The sequence below is a fragment of the Mangifera indica genome, unplaced genomic scaffold (genome assembly GCF_011075055.1).
Source record: "Mangifera indica cultivar Alphonso unplaced genomic scaffold, CATAS_Mindica_2.1 Un_0033, whole genome shotgun sequence".
In the NCBI taxonomy this organism is placed as follows: Eukaryota; Viridiplantae; Streptophyta; class Magnoliopsida; order Sapindales; family Anacardiaceae; genus Mangifera; species Mangifera indica.
Window position 1 is genome coordinate 70,105 of NW_025401125.1, and position 19,783 is coordinate 89,887.

At 33.1% G+C, this 19,783-nt stretch overlaps 2 protein-coding genes across 2 annotated transcripts; both read right to left on the reverse strand.

The window, feature by feature from the left end:
* Positions 1–1,133: 1,133 nt before the first annotated feature.
* Positions 1,134–5,700, reverse strand: LOC123206352 (putative leucine-rich repeat receptor-like protein kinase At2g19210). Its single transcript, XM_044623531.1, has 14 exons — positions 5,583–5,700; positions 4,937–5,486; positions 4,641–4,866; positions 4,388–4,532; positions 4,148–4,286; positions 3,976–4,047; positions 3,813–3,884; positions 3,641–3,721; positions 3,343–3,509; positions 3,061–3,263; positions 2,860–2,986; positions 2,422–2,484; positions 2,137–2,326; positions 1,134–1,905 (listed from the first exon to the last, which is right to left on the reverse strand). Exons 1-14 carry the CDS (start codon positions 5,665–5,667, stop codon positions 1,491–1,493), a joined length of 2,535 nt encoding a protein of 844 aa, XP_044479466.1. The 5' UTR covers positions 5,668–5,700; the 3' UTR covers positions 1,134–1,490.
* A 4,197-nt stretch (positions 5,701–9,897) lies between these two features.
* On the reverse strand, positions 9,898–18,887 carry LOC123206353 (putative leucine-rich repeat receptor-like serine/threonine-protein kinase At2g19230). The gene is made up of 14 exons (XM_044623532.1): positions 18,827–18,887; positions 18,402–18,724; positions 18,149–18,312; positions 13,959–14,030; positions 13,785–13,865; positions 11,711–11,846; positions 11,372–11,507; positions 11,127–11,265; positions 10,955–11,026; positions 10,813–10,863; positions 10,625–10,708; positions 10,335–10,501; positions 10,048–10,250; positions 9,898–9,969 (listed from the first exon to the last, which is right to left on the reverse strand). The coding sequence occupies exons 1-14, from the start codon at positions 18,885–18,887 to the stop codon at positions 9,898–9,900; spliced, it is 1,761 nt and encodes a 586-aa protein (XP_044479467.1).
* Between the last annotated feature and the right edge of the window lie 896 nt (positions 18,888–19,783).

Below are 19,783 nucleotides of genomic sequence, written 5' to 3' on the forward strand. Positions count from 1 at the left end.
AGTTTTTCAAGTAACGTATTTTTTGGTTTAATCAATTCAATTTGATTTGATTTTCAAATAATATTCAATCACCCTTATATCTAACATCCAGCATCACACCAAGAAAAACTGGCACTGATTGATTATTTTGGAGTTATTGACAAATCCATCTGCAAAGACAAATCAAACCAGCTTGTGGTGGTGGTGAGAGGACTTCTCCAAATCAGTGTGGTATTCAGTTACAACTGGCAAATATTATTATTTTTGGGAGGTTTCTGAAAAATACAAAATAATGAAAACCATATTCACCAAGAATTTACATACAATGCCATTTTTTATTGACTAAATAACATGTGCTTTTGAATTGAATCAGAAATGTTAGCATCACATCTAAAAACGATTGCATATATATATGTTATATATGGAAAAGTCTATTGTATATTAGACTATTCTTTTTTTTCCTTTTCAACTTTTATTTTACTGTCTACATTTTACAGATTTTTTAATTAAGATTGGATCTAAATTGAGTTACTTCGGTCTCAAAAATTAGTTTGACCTAACTTGAATTCTTTTAATTTGAATTTAAACTAAGTTCAAATATAAAAAGTTACTTCATTTTTTCAATCGAGTCAAATTTGAAGCAAGGGATGTTCAACTCTAATTTATAACTTGAATCTATAGTTTGAATTCATAGCGTTAGTTCGATTTAAATTTATAGTTTTAATCTATGGTTTGGATTTGTGATTTAAGTTTATAATTCATTTACAAAATAACATCGTTTTGTCTATTATTTGATAAAACGACGTTATTTTGTTGATGAGTTATAAACTTAAACCACAAATCTGAGTCACGAATTTGAACCATAAATGCAAACCAAACTCGAGTCAAACTTTTCTTATTTAAATCGAACTTGAATCACCCTCAATTTTGGTTCAATAAACTCAAACCGAATAATTTTTTATTCGAACCAAATTTGAGTTAGATAGTATTCGAACTTGGTTTGTTCATATCAATCCCTATGAATGCCAATAACAAATTTTAGAGCTTCCATAATTTAATGAGCGTGCCTACTTACTTAGAGCTTCCAACTTCATTCTTGAACAATAATTAAGCAATTGAGTTAATTCAATTCCTACTTGATCTCTGAATCATGAGTCATGTCATGCCATAACAAGTGTTATTTCTAAATCAAAACTTGTTTCATTAGGGTTTAGAGCTATTCTTCTTCCTACGGGTAAGAGATCTAGAAATTTGGAGAAGGAAACACATGTCCATACATTGTTTAACATGAACAAAATTTAAGTATATATTCATATACGCAGCCCTGCTTATGCATAAATATGTCTGTCAAACACCTAATATTGCTGTATTCTTCTATTTTCTGCTTCAACACCTGCAGCAGCTCTGTTCTTTTAATTTTCTTGAAGTACACAAGAAGGTTATTCCAAGACCTGGAACATGAAGAAACATCGATTTATGCGTGGTTTAAGTGGGACACATTTTGTAAAGTATTACCTTAATTTAGGAGACATTTCAGTGTCGAGATTCAAATTCATCGACAACATAGAATCTTTTGATTCAGCATCCTTGCCCATCTTCTTACGGGCTACCTCCATTTCCAAAGCCTCATGCAGTTCCATTACTACCTGATTCATGGTTGGTCTTTTAGCAGAAGTTGGAGAAACACAAGTCATTGCTATTTCCACAGCCTTCCAAACAGAGTTGGTTTCAAAATCCCCATTTAATCTTGGATCAACAATATTCGCAATATCTCCCTTGGCAAGCATGAAACTTACCCACTGACTTACATGAGTCCTCTCAGGGTCAAGAGTATCAATGATAGGTTTGCCTGTGATTATTTCCAAGAGAACCACCCCAAGACTATACACATCACTTTTTTCTGTTAACCTGTTTGATATATAGTACCTGTTGGGACAAAATAAATAATCTCAGTTTTTTATAACCTAAAATGCATCTCAACAAATTAAAGAGTTCACAACTATTTAATTAATCATATCTTAGTATTCCCAAGCAATTTGAAATATACATACATGTCTAATATGTCTTTCGTGTTTTGTCAGTGTGTGATAGCATAGAGGTGTCACATTTCCTCTATACAATAGTTGTGAATAGTATAACAATCACATTTGTACTTACTCAGGGTCAAGGTATCCAGGGGTGCCAGCAACAACTGTTGACACATGAGTTCCACTTTCAACTGAAAAAATTCTGGAAAGACCAAAATCAGATAATTTGGCCTGGAATCTTTCATTCAATAAAATGTTTGTGGTCTTCACATCTCTGTGGACTATGGGTGGCTTACAACCACTGTGGAGGTACTCCAATCCTGCAATGTTAAAGCAATGTACACTAGTTCACTCAGATAGAAACCAAACTGCAAAATGTTGAAAAGAGAATATTGCAAATTGACGTATTTGTAACCTTGTGCTGCCTCTGTTGCTATTCGAAGTCTCCCTTCCCAGCTTAAGGTGTCTGCATCATTTTCTGTATTCATAAAAAAATTGTAACGACTACTTTTTTTATTAATTAATGATACTATTTATAACATCTATGTTTCAACAGGGAGCTCACTGTCAATATATATTCTATAGTGTCATGATTTTGCTTTTGGATTTTGCTTTTTACAACCCCAAAAAGCATTCTAATAGCTTAAATTACTCGATAAATTATTTAACCAATTTTGCCTTAAAATATCCAAACGACGTGGGATGCACATAAAAACCATACAACCCCTATATTTTGCCGATGCAGGATTCATTTAAGAGTGTCACACAATTGATAGTGCAACTAGAAAGTTTCCAAACTCAGTATAAGCATCTGAAACGTCATAAAAAATCTTACTGAATGAGCTAAACAAACCTAAGAGATGTGATTGTAAGTTTTCATTAGCCATGAACTCATAGATCAATCCCATGTTTGTGGGCTCATCGCAATATCCAACAAGTGTTGTCAAGTTCTTATGGTGAACTCTCATAAGAAGCTCAATCTGTAAAACAATAGACATGGTTAGTCAGTCATGTATGAGGAAGTTGAAAGTTTTTAGTAAAATAGTTGATACACCTCGGCTTTGAATTCCTTGTATCCTTGAACTGATGATGGAGAGAGCATCTTCACAGCTACTTGAGCGTCATCCATGTATCCATGATAAACTGCTCCAAATCCTCCTTTTCCAATAGCCTTCTCAAAGTTATTTGTAAATCTCACTAAATCAGAGTATTTATACCTCGGAGTTTTTGACTCCAATGATTCATTCTTCTTCCCATCTGGATAAGAGTATCAACTTCAATAAGCATAAGCGGATGTTGAAAAACTTTTAATAATTTCTTGTGGGATGATTTTTACCTTGTTTTCTAGATTTGAAGTTCCATAAAAAAGACATTGCAGTTAGAATTACACAAATTGAAACAACTGCTGCTACTATTGGAACAAGTGCTGCCGGAACAGCAAGTTTGTTTTTATCTCTGCCTTTGCGGGGAGCTTCAGGACAAAGATCTGGATTCCCTTCCAAACTGGAATAAATGAGAATCGTTAATATAATACTTTAATGATAAAAAATTAGCAATATGTAGTGCTGACTGCTACAAGTAGTCAAGAGATCTATAATTTAGCGTCAGCATGCTTCTTTGAACTGAAAGCAAACCTTAGTGATAGCAAACCACTCTGTTTTCTGTCCATGAGGGCTGCTGGAATTGAACCTTTGAGTTTGTTTCCACTTGAGTTTCTGCAAGTGAGTAGTAAACATAATCCATAATTGTTTTTGTTCAAGCAATTAACTTAGTTTATCCATCATAATCCTGTTTAAGAAAACTTACAGCACTGTGAGGAGTGGTAGCTGTGATAAAAATTCAGGCACTGGTCCAATCAAGTTGTTATTCGACAAGTCCCTGAAATGTGATTGAGAACATCAGACTCATTTGCTTTTCATGATTAACTATTTAAGAACTCTTACAGGTTTATTCGAAATGAGATGCTTACAAAGATTCTATCGAAGTGAGACTGGATATATGAGGAGATATTTCTCCAGATATTCCACTAGATGATAAGTTCCTGGTAGCATGAAGAATTATTATGTTATAAAAGAAAATGGATTCTGGGTGAAACTTAAGAAAATCGAAACTGGGATGATGGTTTGAAGGTGAAGACTCACAGGGATATAATCCTGGGGGGATTATAATCATCATAGCTGCAATTAATACCTTGCCACATATAATTTTTAGGGCCACATGGGTCTCCTTGCCAAATGCTTCTCAATTCATACATTGACTTGATATTCATGACAGCATCAACTAATAGTTGCAAATATGCATACACATAGAAGAGTTAAATCGAGGTGGGCTAAAGAAGAGTTAATTCATCTACAACTTAACAGAAAAAAAAAAGAACATACCATCCTGTTGGTTTGTTAGGAATTGAGAGAATTCCTTTACTGCATATACCTCAAAAGCGTTAAGGATGGGTGGTAAGGATGAATTTTCAGTTCTGATGATTGAGAAGTCAATCGTTTCTGCTTCTATGGCTTTTGTGCTTTGAAAGGTTGTTGTGAATTAGTATTTCACATTAATCACAGCCGGGTTGTTCCAGAGAATTCCATTTGAGTAGATGGCCAGTTCTCTAGTCTGGTTGAGTTGATTCTCTTGAACTTCAGCAAAGTGGAAATAAACATAAAATCCCGATATGTTATTTGAGCGGTCCCAACTGAACTGCAAGGAATTGCTTATATTTGCTGGTGCCACTGCAGTCCTCATGACAGCAGATGGTGGCCTGTATATGTCATCACTGGAATCAACAGGCTGGGAACTGCTTATCACTACCCAGCTGTTGCTGTTGTAGGGTGTCCATATGCGATCAAAAGGGTCATCTCTGTATCTGCACCATACAGATTTACTAGGAAATCAAAATTTTACTTACCAAATTTTGATGATATAAAATGTTCTACCTGGATGTTCCATTGTTATTTGAACCAACATCCCACCGCCAAGAGAGTAGCAGTGATCCTGATCCAGTTTGGTACGTTGAATTACTTACAGGCCTTAATTCTAATGCTGAAATGAAAGGTGTTCCGGAGCCTGTGTTCACAAGGCAGACATATACATAATTTTTCTTGGGGATATGAATGATCTCCTTTGTTACCATAGTGGATGCATCTTTCAGTTCCACTGAATCCCACACATCAGCTTCAAGAAGTAGATCAAAGCTTGGAACTTGCCCCTGGCCATCATAGTTGCCATACATGAATCTTGCTCTAATAAAAAACTTTAGATTTCCATGTAATGGTTTCACTTTCAGGGTGTAACAATTTTTTACACCTTCTGGGAAGCTTCTAACATTCAAGAATTGTTGTTCCAGGGTGATATTGGTGTATTCTGGCGATATATTTTTGCTTACACCAGTCTCTATGAATGTTGCATCAGAAGTATAATTTAGGCCTGTTAGCTTATCAGTATAGCCAGAGTTTTCTGATATTCCACAATCTATGCTTACAAAACCTGGGAAAAATCATATGGTTAGACAGGGAGAGATCCTTAGTATATTAATATGCTTTAGTAAATAGAAATTAATAGTTAAAAATTGTTTATTGAAACCTGATTGACTCTGACCATGAACCAGCTGCGTTGTAAGAGCAACTATGCAAAAGAACTCAAACAAAAAATGTTTAAACATCTCCATTGCTACTTTTTGGTTCCTTCTACTACTCAGTTGTATAAGAAATGTACGAAAAAAAGCCACAGTTCATATGGAAGAAAACTCAAATGTCAACTTTGATTTGCATGGGAGACTTGGGCGGATCTGTCGTAGTGTGAGGGTAAACCTCATAATTAAAATATTTTTGAAAATGGTAGACAAGGGCCTCCCTGATTTTTTTTAAAAATTATTTTTTTCTTTTTTTTTTAAATTTAATTTAATGTATAGTGCAAATAAAAAAGATGCAATATAATTTTTCTAAAATTGAATTTATAAAAGGCCAAACGACTATTTCCCACCCAAGGTATGCTGTAATGACAAGTTTACACCCTTTAACTATGGAAACACCAAACACCCACCCATGGCTAGTTAAATTTAACAAAACTCTAACGGTGGTAAGGGTAAAATCGTCATTTTCTCTATAATATTAAAAATAAACTAAAATAGAATCTACTTTTGCCCCCCTAAACTTTAAAAACTAAAATTTTCCCCCAGCCTAAGTTTTAAAAAATCGCAGTTTCACCCTAGGGTTTCGTTTTGAAATCTCCAACGACATCTCCAGCTCCATTGTCGACGGCCTCTCCCTCCCAAAACATTTTCTCCTTCCGGTGATCTTTTTCCTCCCATTTGGACGCCCGATGGGCATCGGAGAAGCCGTGGAAGACGAAGAACTTCGTCGGGGAAGACGAAGTTCTTCGTCTTCCCAGTCGTCATCATCTGGGAAGACGAGTCATCTTCATCTGGGAAGACGATCGTCTTCCTAGACGACGAAGACGAGATCGATCGATCTCGTTTTCGTCGTCTGGGAAGGCGATGACAAAGTTCTTCGTCTTCCCAGTCGTCATCGTCTGGGAAGACGAGTCATCTTCATCTGGGAAGACGATCGTCTTCCTAGACGACGAAGACGAGATCGATCGATCTCGTTTTCGTCGTCTGGGAAGGCGATTTCTCTTCCCCGACGACGTATCTCTACGCCGGATGGGTTGGGGTGGAGTTGAGGGGGACCGTCGGTGGAAGAGAAACCGTCGGGAGGGGAAGACGGCCGGCGATGGCGCCGGAGAAAGTGAAAGGGTTTGGAAATAAACCCTAGGGGTGGAAATGTGATATTTTCAAACTTAGCTTAGGAAAAAAATGTTAGTTTTTAAACTTTTAGGGGGGAAAATGAGATTAAATTTACCACCGTTAGGGTTTTGTTAAATTTAACCGGCCATGGGTGGGTATTTGGTGTTTCCATAGTTAAAGGGTGGAAACTTGTCATTACAACATACCTTGAGTGGGAAATAGCCGTTTGGCCTTTATAAAATTGTAAGTCATTTTTTATTTTTTTAAGATTTTGTTTATTTATTTTCTTATTTTTAATTGAACAATATGAATGTTTGCATATTTTAATTATAAAATCTTTCGATTTGAATTTAACTCAAATTTAAATTGAACAAATTTAAACCAAACCAAACCGAATAAAGCTTATTTTCAAGATTAAACCAACTTAATTTAGATGTAACTCAAAACTGGTTCACCCAATTGAATATATTTTCTTCTATATGACAAAAATGATTTTCTTATTATAATTGGATATTGTATATATAATATTATATATTATTTATTTATTTTATTACATTACTTATTTTGCATGATGAAATTTAGTTCTTTCTTGAGTAAACTAATAACAATTTGATAAGATGATCTTAATCTTTCATTTATGTTATAAAAAGATTGGTGATATTAAATTGAAGTGGAAACAAATTATAAAAAAATTTTAATTTAATTTTTAGAATTTTTTATTTAAAAAAATATATCATACGATACGATATAATACATAATATATAATACGAAAAATTATATTTTTGTTATATAATACAATTCAAATTTTATAGTAAAAGATATTTATTCAACAGATTATAGGTAGAATTTTTTGCAAAACTATTTATTATGCCTTCAAGTTTGTACGATTCAAAGGTTGCATGTTTCACCCTTAAACCTGATAGTACGTTGTAGTTGAAATTTCTACAAAAGTGTTAAAAATGAATTCGTCTGTGAAAGAAAGAAAGAAAACGACTGGTGACCCTAATAGCACGTTGCAGTTGATATTTCTATAGGGCCAAACGATTATTTCCCGCCCAATGTATGCTGTAATATTAAGTTTTTATCATTTAACTATGGAAATATCAAACATCCACCCATGATCGGTTAAATTTAACGAAACTCTAACCCCTGAAAATTTAATCTCATTTTTCCCCCTAAAAGTTTAAAAATGAACATTTTTTACCTAAGCTAAGTTTGAAAAAACCGCATTTCCCCCCTTAAGGTTTAGTTTCCAAACCCTTTCACTTTCTCCTGTGCCATCGCCAACCGTCTCCCCCTCCCGACTGTTTCTCTTTCACCGCGGCCCCCTTCAACTTCACCCTAACCCATCCGGAGCAGAGAGACGTCGTCTGGGAAGATAAATCGTCTTCCTAGAAGACAAAGACTAGATCTATCAATCTCGTCTTCATCTGGGAAGACGATCGTCTTCCCAGACGACGACGACTCTTCATCTTCCCCAACGAAGTTTTTCGTCTTTCACGGCTTCTCCGACGTTGATCGAGCGTCCAAATAGGAGGAAAGAGATCGCTGAAAGGAGAGGATGCTTCGGGAGGGAGAGGGCGTCGGCAATAGAGCCAGAGATGTCGCCGGAGATTTCAAAACGAAACCCTAGGATGAAACTATAATTTTTTAAAACTTAAGCTGGAGGATAATTTTAGTTTTTAAAGTTTAGGGAGGCAAAAGTAGATTCTATTTTAGTTTATTTTTAATATTATAGAGAAAATGACAATTTTACCCTTATCATCGTTAATTTTAACTGCTCATGGGTGGGTGTTTGGTGTTTCCATAGTTAAAGGGTGGAAACTAAGATTGCAGCATACCTTGGGTGGGAAATAGTTGTTTGGCCTTTCTACAGTGTTAAAACTGAATTCGCTCGTGAAAGAGGTTAAAATCATGACTGGTGAACACGAAGGGCAGAGAAGTACAAAGAAAATGTGACCCACAACCAGCTGTTGACTGTCAACTCAATTTATAAAAAACAAAAAGCGTTGACGGAACTTTAATAACCCAACAAGAATAATTAATTCAAAAAGCTGGTTATTCTGTATTATTAAATTGATATCTAACTTATTTTTTAGTTTAATCAATTCAATTTGATTTGATTTTTATCTAACATCCAGCATCACACCAAGAAAAACTGGCACTGCTTGATTATTTTGGAGTTATTGACAAATCCATCTGCAAAGAAAAATCAAACCAGCTTGTGGTGGTGAGAGGACTTCTCCAAATCAGTGTGGTATTCAGTTACAATTGACATATATTATTATTTTTGGGAGGTTTCTGAAAAATAAAAAATAATGAAAACCACGTTCACGAAGAATCTACATACAATGCCATTTTTTATTGACTAAATAACATGTGCTTTTGAATTGAATCAGAAATGTTAGCATCACATCTAAAAACAATTGCATATATATATGTTATATATGGAAAAGTCTATTGTATATTAGACCATTCTTTTTTTTCCTTCTCAACTTTTACATCGAGTCTACTTTTTACAGATTTGTTAATTAAAATTGGATCTAAATTGAGTTAATTCAATCTCAAAAGTTAGTTTGACTTAACTTGAATTCATTTAATTTGAATTTAAACCAAGTTCAAATTTAAAAAGTTCATTTTGTCAATCGAGTCAAATTTGAAATAAGGGGTGTTCGACTCTAATTTAAAACTTGAATCTATAGTTTGAATTCATAGCATTAGTTCAATTTGAATTTATAGTTTTAATCTATGGCTTGGATTTATGATTTGAGTTTGTAACTCATTTACAAAATAACATCGTTTTGTCTATTATTTGATAAAACAACATTATTTTGTCGATGAGTCACAAACTCAAACCATAAATCTGAGTCACAAATTTGAATCATAAATGCAAACCAAACTCGAGTCAAACCTTTTTTATTCAAATTAAACTCGAATCACCCTCAATTTTGATTCAATAAACTCAAACCGAATAATTTTTTATTCGAACCAAATTTGAGTTAGACAATATTCGAACTTGGTTTGTTCGTATCAATCCCTATGAATGCCAATAACAAATTTTAGAGCTTCCATAATTTAATGAACGTGCCTACTTACTTAGAGCTTCCAACTTCATTCTTGAACAATAATTAAGCAATTGAGTTAATTCAATGCCTACTTGATCTCTGAATTCAAGGATATAAGTGTTGTCAGGTTCTTATGGTGAACTCTCATAAGAAGCTCAATCTGTAAAACAATAAACATGGTTAGCCAATCATGTGTGAGGAAGTCGAAAGTTTCTAGTAAAATGGTTGATTGATACACCTCAGCTTTAAATTCCTTATATCCTTGAACTGATGATGGAGAAAGCATCTTCACAGCTACTTGAGTGTCATCCATGCATCCACGGTAAACTGCTCCAAATCCTCCTTTTCCAATAGCCTTCTCAAAGTTATTGGTAAATCTCACTAAATCAGAGTATTTATACCTTGGAGTTTTTGACTCCAATGATTCATTCTTCTTCCCAACTGGATAAGGGCATCAACTTCAATAAGCATGAGTAGAGTGGATGTTCAAAAACTTCTAATAATTTCTTGTGCGATGATTTTTACCTTGTTTTCTTGTTTTGAAGTTCCATAAAATAGTCATTGCAGTTAGGATGACAAAAATTGAAACTACTACTGCTACTATTGGAACAACTACTACCGGAACAGTAAGTTTGGTTTTGTCTCTGCCTTTGCAGGAAGCTTCAAGACAAAGATCTGGATTTCCTTCCACACTAGAATAAATGGGAATCATTAATATAATACTTGAATGATAACAATATGTAGTGCTGATTGCTACAAGTAGTCAAGAGATCTATAATTTAGCAGCAATATGCTCCTTTGAATTGAAAATAAACTTTAGTGATAGGAAACCATTCTGCTTTTTGTCCATGAGAGCGGCTGGTATTGAACCTTTAAGTTTATTTCCACTTAATTTTCTGCTAGTTAAAAGTAAACATAATCCATAAGATTTTTTGTTCAACCTATAAACTTAGTTTATACATCATAATCCTGTTTAAGAAAACTTATAACACTTTGAGGAAACTACGATAGAAATTCAGGCATTGGGCCAATCAAGTTATTATTCGACAAGTCTCTGAATAGTGATTGAGAATATCAGACTGACTTGTTTTCCATCAATAACAGTTTAAGAGCTCTTACGGGTTTATTCGAATTGAGATGCTTATAAAGATTTTATCGATGTGAGACCGGATATGTGAGGAGATATCTCTCCAGATATTCCACTAGATGATAAGTTCCTGGTTGCATAAAGAGTCATTTTGTTATAAAAGAAAATGGAGTGTGGATCAAACTTAAGAAAATTGAAACTAGGTTGATGGTTCAAAGGTGAAAACTCACAGGGATATAATCCTGGGGGGATTAGAATCTTCATAGCTGCAATTAATACCTTGCCACATATAATTTTTAGGGCCACATGGGTCTCCTTGCCAAATGCTTTTCAATCCATACGTTAACTTGATATTCATGACAGCATCAACTGAAGTTGCAAATATGCATACATAAAGAAGAGTTGATCAAGATGGACTAAGATAAAATAAATCAATAAATGAAGGAAAAAGTGAACGATATCATCTACAACATACCATCCTGTTGGTTTGTTGAGAATTGCGAGAATTCCTTGACTGTATATACCTCAAAAGCGTTAGGGATGGGTGGTCTGGATGAATTGTCAGTTTTGATGATTGAGAAATCAATCTTTCCGTTTCTATGGATCTTGGGCTGTAAATGGTTATTGAGCTTAAGTTGTACTCAAAAACATAAGGGTTGATCCAGAGATTTCCATTGAAGTAGATGGTCTGTTCTCTAGTCTGGCTGAGTCGATTCTCTTGAACTTCAGCAAAGCACAAATAAACATAAAATCCAGTTAAAGTTATTTGAGTGCTCCCAATTGAACTGCAAGAATTGCTTATATTTGCTGGTACCACTGCAGTCCTCATGACAGTAGATGGTGGCCTGTATCTGTTATCACTGGAATCAATAGGCTGGGAGCTAATTATCACTACCCAGCTGTTGCTGTTGTAAGATGTCCATATGCGATCAAATGGGTCATCTATGTATCTGCATCACACACTTTTACTAAGAAATCAAAATTTTACTTACCAAATTTTGATGTTATAAAATGTTCCACCTGGATGTTCCATTGTTATTTGAACCAACATCCCACCGCCAAGAGAGTAGCAGTGATCCTGATTCAGTTTGGTAAGTGGAATTACTTACAGGCCTCAATTCTAATGCTTAAATGAAAGGTGTTCCGGAGCCTGTGTTCACGTGGCAAACATATACATAATTTTTCTTGGGGATATGAATGATCTCCTTTGTAACAATAGTGGATGCATTTTTCAATTCCACTGAATTCCACACATCAGCTTCAAGCAGTAGATCTGGCCATCATAATCGCCATACATGAATCTTGATCTAATAAAAAACTTCAGATTTCCTTGTAGTGGTTTCAAGGTGAAACAATTTTTTACACATTCTGGGAAGCTTCTTACATTCAAGAATTGTTGTTCCAGGGTGATATTGGTGTATTCTGGTGATATATTTTTGCTTACACCAGTCTTTATGAATGTTGCATCAGAAGTATTATTTAGGCCTGTTAGCTTATCGGTATAGCCAGAGTTTTCTGATATTCCACAATCTATGCTAATAAAGCCTGAGAAAAAAATATGGTTAAACAGAGAGAGATCCTTAGTATATCAATATAGTTAGTAAATAGAAATAAATCAATACTGAAAATTGTGTTACTGAAACCTGATTGACTCTGACCATGAACCAGCTGCATTGTAAGAGCAACTATGCACACGAACTCAAACAAAAAATGTTTAAACATCCCCATTGCTACTTTTTGGTTCCTTCTACTACTCAATTGTATGAGAAATGTGTGAAAAAGCCACAGTTCATATGGAAGAAAAGTCAAATGTCAACTTTGATTTGCACAGGAGATTCCTACAGAGAGGGGCGGATTCGCCATAGCGTGAGGGGAGGCCCCAAAATAAAAATTTTTAAAAATGGGTAGATAAGGCCCACCATTATTTTTTTAAAATTATTATTTTCTTTGATTAATTTAATTTAATATATAATACAAATCAAAGAGATCTCTAATTTTTCTAAAATTTTTCACTCGTCATCTCCAATTTTTAAATCTTATTTGTTAAGGTATATCATAACACCATTGGATAAATCTTATATTAATAAAACATATAAGAGATAATAAATTTATCTATATTTTGTTTGTGCATCTTATATCGGTTAGAGATGAGAAGGATTATCTGGTTAAATAATCTGTAAGCTCTGTAAGCTATCAAGACATATTTTAAGTTGTAAAATCTAGAAACAAAATTATGATGGACTATATCTAAAGTAGACAATATCTTAACAGTCGATCAGACTATTAGACAAAAGATGTTACAATGGTATCAAAACAACTTCTCATATCCTCTTGAGTGATAGTGAGACAAATCTCAGTGAGAATACTAAATCTTGTAAGGGAGGTGCATATGACACATTCATAGACAAAACACGAAAGAGATGTTACACCTTTAGAAAAAGTTTGAGAGAGATGTTGAGTTTGTCTAAAATTTGTCTATGCATCCCTAAAAGAGGGGGGTGTGAAACTCTGTCTGTGCATCTTACATCAGTTAAGGATGAAAAGATTTGTCTAGTTAATTAGTCAATTAAGGACTCTCATATTTACATACAATGCCATTTTTTATTGACTAAATAACATGTGCTTTTGAATTGAATCAGAAATGTTAGCATCACATCTAAAAACAATTGCATATATGTTATATAGGGAAAAATCTATTGTACATTAGACCATTCTTTTTTTTCCTTTTCAACTTTTACATTGCATCTATTGTATAAAAAGTTAATTCATTTTTTAAATCGAGTCAAATTTGAAGTAAGTGATGTTCAACTCAAATTTATAACTTTAATCTATAGTATAAACTTAGGCTTTGAACTGAATCAGTATGCTCCTTTGAACTGAAAGCACACCTTAGTGATAGCAAACCATTCTGTTTTCTGCCCATGAGGTTGGCTGGAATTGAACCTCCGAGTTTATTTCCACTTAAGTTTCTGCAAGTGAATGGTAAACATAATCCATAATTTTTTTTTTGTTCAACCAGGAAACTTAGTTTATCCATCATAATTCTGTTTAAGAAAACTTACAGCACTGTGAGGACTAATAGCTGTGATAGAAATTCAGGCACTGGTCCAGTCAAACAGTTATTCGACAAGTCCCTGAAAGGTGATTCAGAATATCAAACTGATCTGTTTTCCATGCTCTTACAAGTTTATTCTGATTAAGATACTTATAGAGATTTTATCAATGTGAGACTAAATATGTAAGGAGATATCTCCCTAGGTATTCCTTTAAATGATAAGTTCCTGGTTGCATGAAGAATTATTTTGTTATAAAAGAAAATGGATTCTGGATCAAACTTACGAAAATTGAAACTAGGATGATGGTTTAAAGGTGAAGACTCACAGGGATATAATCCAGAGGGTACTCCTAGCCACGGTTCATGAATCGGTAGTTTTAGTTCGAAACCGTCAGTTCATGGTTCAAAAAAATAAGAACCTTGAATTGGAACCGTTACAGGACGGTTCATAACTGGTTCGAAACTGATGGTTCCGGTTCATGGCCTCGATTCGAAACCGATATTGAAACGTCAATTTTAATACATGACCCGATTTATTTTTTTAATTAATAATTATAATAATTAAAATAAAAAAATAAAAAAAGGCTCTTCTTGGGACTTAGAAGAATTAAAGTCTACGTAGTTTTCTTAGCTTTGCATATTCGATAGCCGATGGTGACTCCTTACCTTATCATTCACTTTAGCTATCTTGACTACTGGCTCCCATCATCAAACTATTCGTAGTTAAATCAAGGGGTTCTTCATTAAAGTCTACTGTTATATCTTATTGGCATAATTCAGCTTTTGTCCAATCGTCCATACATACTTGAACTTCAATAGATTTGGGAGCTAAACTTGATCGTCTCTCGTCCAATATATTGCTCCTTTAACTAAAAGTTTGTTCTACTGCTACAGTTGATGTTAGTGCTGCTAGGACTTGTTTAGTAATAGCTATTAATGTTGGATAGGTTGATATATGTCGACTCCACCATTCTAAAATTGGAAAGTCTTTACTTATATTGTTGTCACCAAACTCAAAAGTAGTGGTTAGATAAATACCAAGCTTCGAGGTGGAGTCTGATGTTCCTCTTGGTCTTTTACCCTTCTGCATTATAATACGATCACCATGATTAGTATTTTGGGTTGATGATGGGGCAATAGGTGGTAGAGAGGAAGAAGAACCACTTTGGTTACCATAAACTAATGAATATTCAACATAAATTTTTTTAATTAAATTCACAATATTAGTTATAGTTAATGAAATATTAACTTCACAATCTAATTACATGCATTCATAATATAATGTTAAATAATCTGCAACACCATCTAATTTAAACCTAGGATTAAAAAAAAAAGCAACAAGATAAATTTTTGGAATTTCTTTATAGTAAGTTAACCATTTTATTTTTATTAAAAAAATAGTTTCTTTTAAAATAACATCTTGTTCGGCTTTTTGTAAAGCCCCAATAATATTAAAGGCTTCATTTAAAAACAAATAAGAAGTGGGATAATAAACTTCACTTAAAGTATAAGTTGCATTATTAAAATTTCTTAATACGTTTAAAATTATCTTACAAATATTCCAATGTTGGGGATAAAATGTAACTTGTGGTATATTTTGTGAAATAAATATGCATAATAATTTTCTATAATCAAAAGACTCGTTGAATAATTTATATGTAGAATTTCAATGAGTCGACACATCTTTAAGAAATCTTTTTGATATCTTATTATGTAGTTTACAAAATTTATTTCATTCTTTCATAGTTTGGGGATACGTCCATAAAAATGAAATTGTTGTTTTTATTGGACTAATATAATTATTAAGATATTTTAAACCATCTTGTACACATAAATTTAATACATGACATGCACATCTAATATAAAAAAATCTATCACCTAAATTGGGGTTGCAAATTTTTTTTAAATCAATAATTGAGGTCATATTTGCAGCCGCATTATCAAATGAAATTAAAAAAATTTTAAAAACTAGTATATATTCTTCTAATATTCTTCTAATATTCTTTTAATATTCTTTTAATTACTCTATAAATATTATTGGTTGTATGTCGATCATCAAACACACTAAATGTTAAAATTCTTTTTTGTAATTGAAATTTATTATCTATCCAATGACAAGTTATATCCATATAAGAGTGAACTTGTCAATGGTCACTTCAAATATCACTACATATAGATACACGTCCATCAAAATTTGAAAATAATTGAATTAATTTTTTTTGTTTTTTATACAAACTTAATAATGATCTTTTTAATATGTTTCTTGGAATGGTTTTATGTGTAGGATTTAATGCAGTTTACAATAATTATTAAAACTTAAAATTTCAACAAAACTAAATGCTAAGTGATCTATTTCTATTATTTTTGCAAATTCTTCTTTATTTTTATTATCACTATAAATAAATAGAGATTTAAAATTTAAGTGGAGAACCATACACAGTTATTTGTGTTTGACCTTTATTTTGCCCAATTTTTTTGGATGTTTCGACTCCAAGTGCCTTTTGAACGTCCCATATCCACCTCCTTGCTTAAATTTATAAATTTACTTACAATAATTGTAAGCAACATTCAAAATTATCATCTTCTTTTTATATTTTCTTAAAATGAAACTTGAAAATATCAAAGGTAAAAATTTTTTGGGGTTGTTGTTCCATCTCCATTTGTTGTTAATGTTGTTGTTGCTACTCCAGCTCTACATATTGACTTTCACTTTCTTATGTTGAAAAATTTTCTACAAATTTATCTTCATTCATATTTGATATATATGAATATTGACCAAATCTCCTATTACCTAAAGAATTTTCACTACTTGTCATTTTTGATAATAAATAAAATTAATTATATAATTAATTATGAAAGATAATGAAAAAATAATAACAAATAAAAATTAATTGTAGGGATAAATTCTTTAATTAATTATGAATTGTATAATTGAAATTGAAATTGAAATTAATAAAAAATAAAGAAAGAATTTAATTGAACTTGAGAGAATTTGATTGAAAGATTGAGAGAGTATTGAGAATTGAAAAAATGAGAAATGAGAATAAATGAGAGAGTTTGAAATATTGAGTGAGAGACTTGAGAGATTAAATGGATATTTATGATAAAATTAAAAAAAATAATTTAAAAAACATCTAGGGGACCATTGGTGCCCTTTTTAAAATTTAAAAAGTAAAAAAATTCAAAAAAATTAAATAAATCCTGTTCATAAGATTTGAACCACCGGTTTAACTGTCGGTTTATGAACCGGACATGAACCGACGGTTTTGGAATTCAAAAATAGACAAACCAGAACCGAACCATTAAAATCTTGCTTCAATTTTGGTTTAGGTCAGTTCCGATTCCAATTTTATACGGACCAGTTTCGGTCCGGTTCATAGGCCAAACCGGCCTGTGGCCAGTTCTACCAGGGGGGATTATAATCATCATAGCTGCAATTAATACCTTGCCACAGATACTTTTTAGGGCTACATGGATCTCATTGCCAAATGTTTTTCAATCCATATATTGACTTGATATTCATGACAGCATCAACTAATAGTTGCGAATATGCATATACATAGACGAGTTAAATCAAGGTGGACTAAAGAAGAGTTAAATCATCTACACTTAAAAAAAAAAAAAAAGACTAATTGCTTGGAAGAACATACCATACTGTTGGTTTGTTAGGAATTGGGAGAATTCCTTGACTGTATATACCTCAAAAGCGTTAAGGATGGGTAGTAAGGATGAATTTTCAGTTTTGATGATTGAGAAATCAATCATTTCTGCATCTATGGATTTTGTGCTATAAATGGTTTTGAGGTCTAAGTTGTACACAGAAATGTAAGGGTTGCTCCACAGTTTTCTATTTAAGTAGATGGCCTGTTGTCTACTCTGGTTGAGCTGATTCTGTTGAACTCCAACAAAATGGAAATAAACATAAAATCCGGATATGTTATTTGAGCGCTCCCAATTGAACTGCAAGGAATAGCTTATATTTGCTGGTACCACTGCAGTCCTCATGACAGCAGATGGTGGCCTGAATATGTTCTCACTGAAATCTATAGGCTGGGAGCTGCTTATCAAAACCCATCTGTTGCTTTTGTAGGGTGTCTATATGCGATCAAAAGGGTCATCTCTGTATCTGCATCATACACTTTTACTAAGAAATCAAAACTTTATTTAAAAAAATTTTGATAATATAAAATGAATCACTTGGATGTCCCATTGTGTGTTGAACCAACATCCCACCGCCAAGAGAGTAGCAGTGATCCTGATTCAGTTTGGTAAGTGGAATTAGTCACAGGCCTTAATTCTAGTGCTGAAATGAAAGGTGTTCCGGAGCCTGTGTTCACAAGGCAGACATATGCATAATTTTTCTTGGGAATATGAATGATTATACATAATTTTTCTTGGGAATATGAATGATCTCCTTGGTGACAATAGTGGATGCATCTTTCAATTGCACCGAATCCCACACATCAGCTTCGAGAAGTAGATCAAAGCTTGGTACTTGCCCCTGGCCATCATAGTCGCCATACATGAATGTTGCTCTAATAAAAATCTTCAGATTTCCTTGTAGTGGTTTCAGGGTGTAACAATTTTTTACACCTTCTGGGAAGCTTCTAACATTCAAGAATTGTTGTTCCAGGGTGATATTGGTGTATTCTGGCGATATATTTTTGCTTACACCAGTCTCTATGAATATTGCATCAGAAGTATAATTTAGGCCTGTTAGCTTATCAGTATAGCCGGAGTTTTCTGATATTCCACAATCTATGCTAATAAATCCTGGGAAAAAAATATGGTTAAACGGAGAGATCCTCAGTATATCTATAAAGTTATTAAATAGAAAATTGTGTTATTGAAACCTGATTGACTGTGACCATGAACCAGCTGCATTGTAAGAGCAACCATGCACAAGAACTAACGAAAAATGTTTAAACATCTCCATTGCTACTTTTTGGTTCCTTCTACTCCCCAATTGTATAAGAATGTGTGAAAAAAACCACAGTTCATATGGAAGAAAAGTCAAATGTCAACTTTGATTTCACTTATCATCTCCAAATTCCAATCTTATTAATTTCCAATCTTATTTGTTAAGGTTTATTTTCAAAGTTAAAAATGCTAGACTCTTAGCTTTATTGTTTTGGTTTACAAACATTGTTTTTATCTTAAAATTTAGAGTAATACTATTTGTACTCACTTAGAGTACACATAGACATGGTAGTGAATTGTGGCGGGTTGGTCCAGGCCAGTTTCGACACAGCTCACTGGGCTTGTGAGCCGTGCCAAGCCTAAGGTCAGTATGTTAGTGAGCCTTCCTGTCGAGCTGACCTGCAAATTTTACTAGACCCACAACATGACCCTATATATATAGGGTCGGACCATGTCAAGCCTTTAATAGTAGTTCATTAATTTTAATAAAAAATAATTTTTTAAAATTATGTATTCTAATAAAAGAAAACATGTTAAGAAATTGAATTATGATTAAAAAGAAAACAAACTTTTTTATAATTGGTGAGTTTAGTTCTCATGATCAATCTCATCAATGTGAGATCTAAAACTTTAGTTTGGTTTAAATTTATGCTTTGTTTTACATTTATTTATAGTGTATGAAAGAAGTAAATGATTGTATTTTTTTAGATGCAGGACATTTTTACACTTTGCACTCTTGCAAAAGGGTCTCACATTTAAAAGAATACAATTATTCACTTTTTTCACGTACTATAAATAAATATTCACTATCATACTTTAATCAAACTTAAATTTTGGTTATCTCACATATTTGAGATTGACCCAAATAACTCAACTCATTTTTTTTAACCTAAAATTTTCATTTCTTAAAAA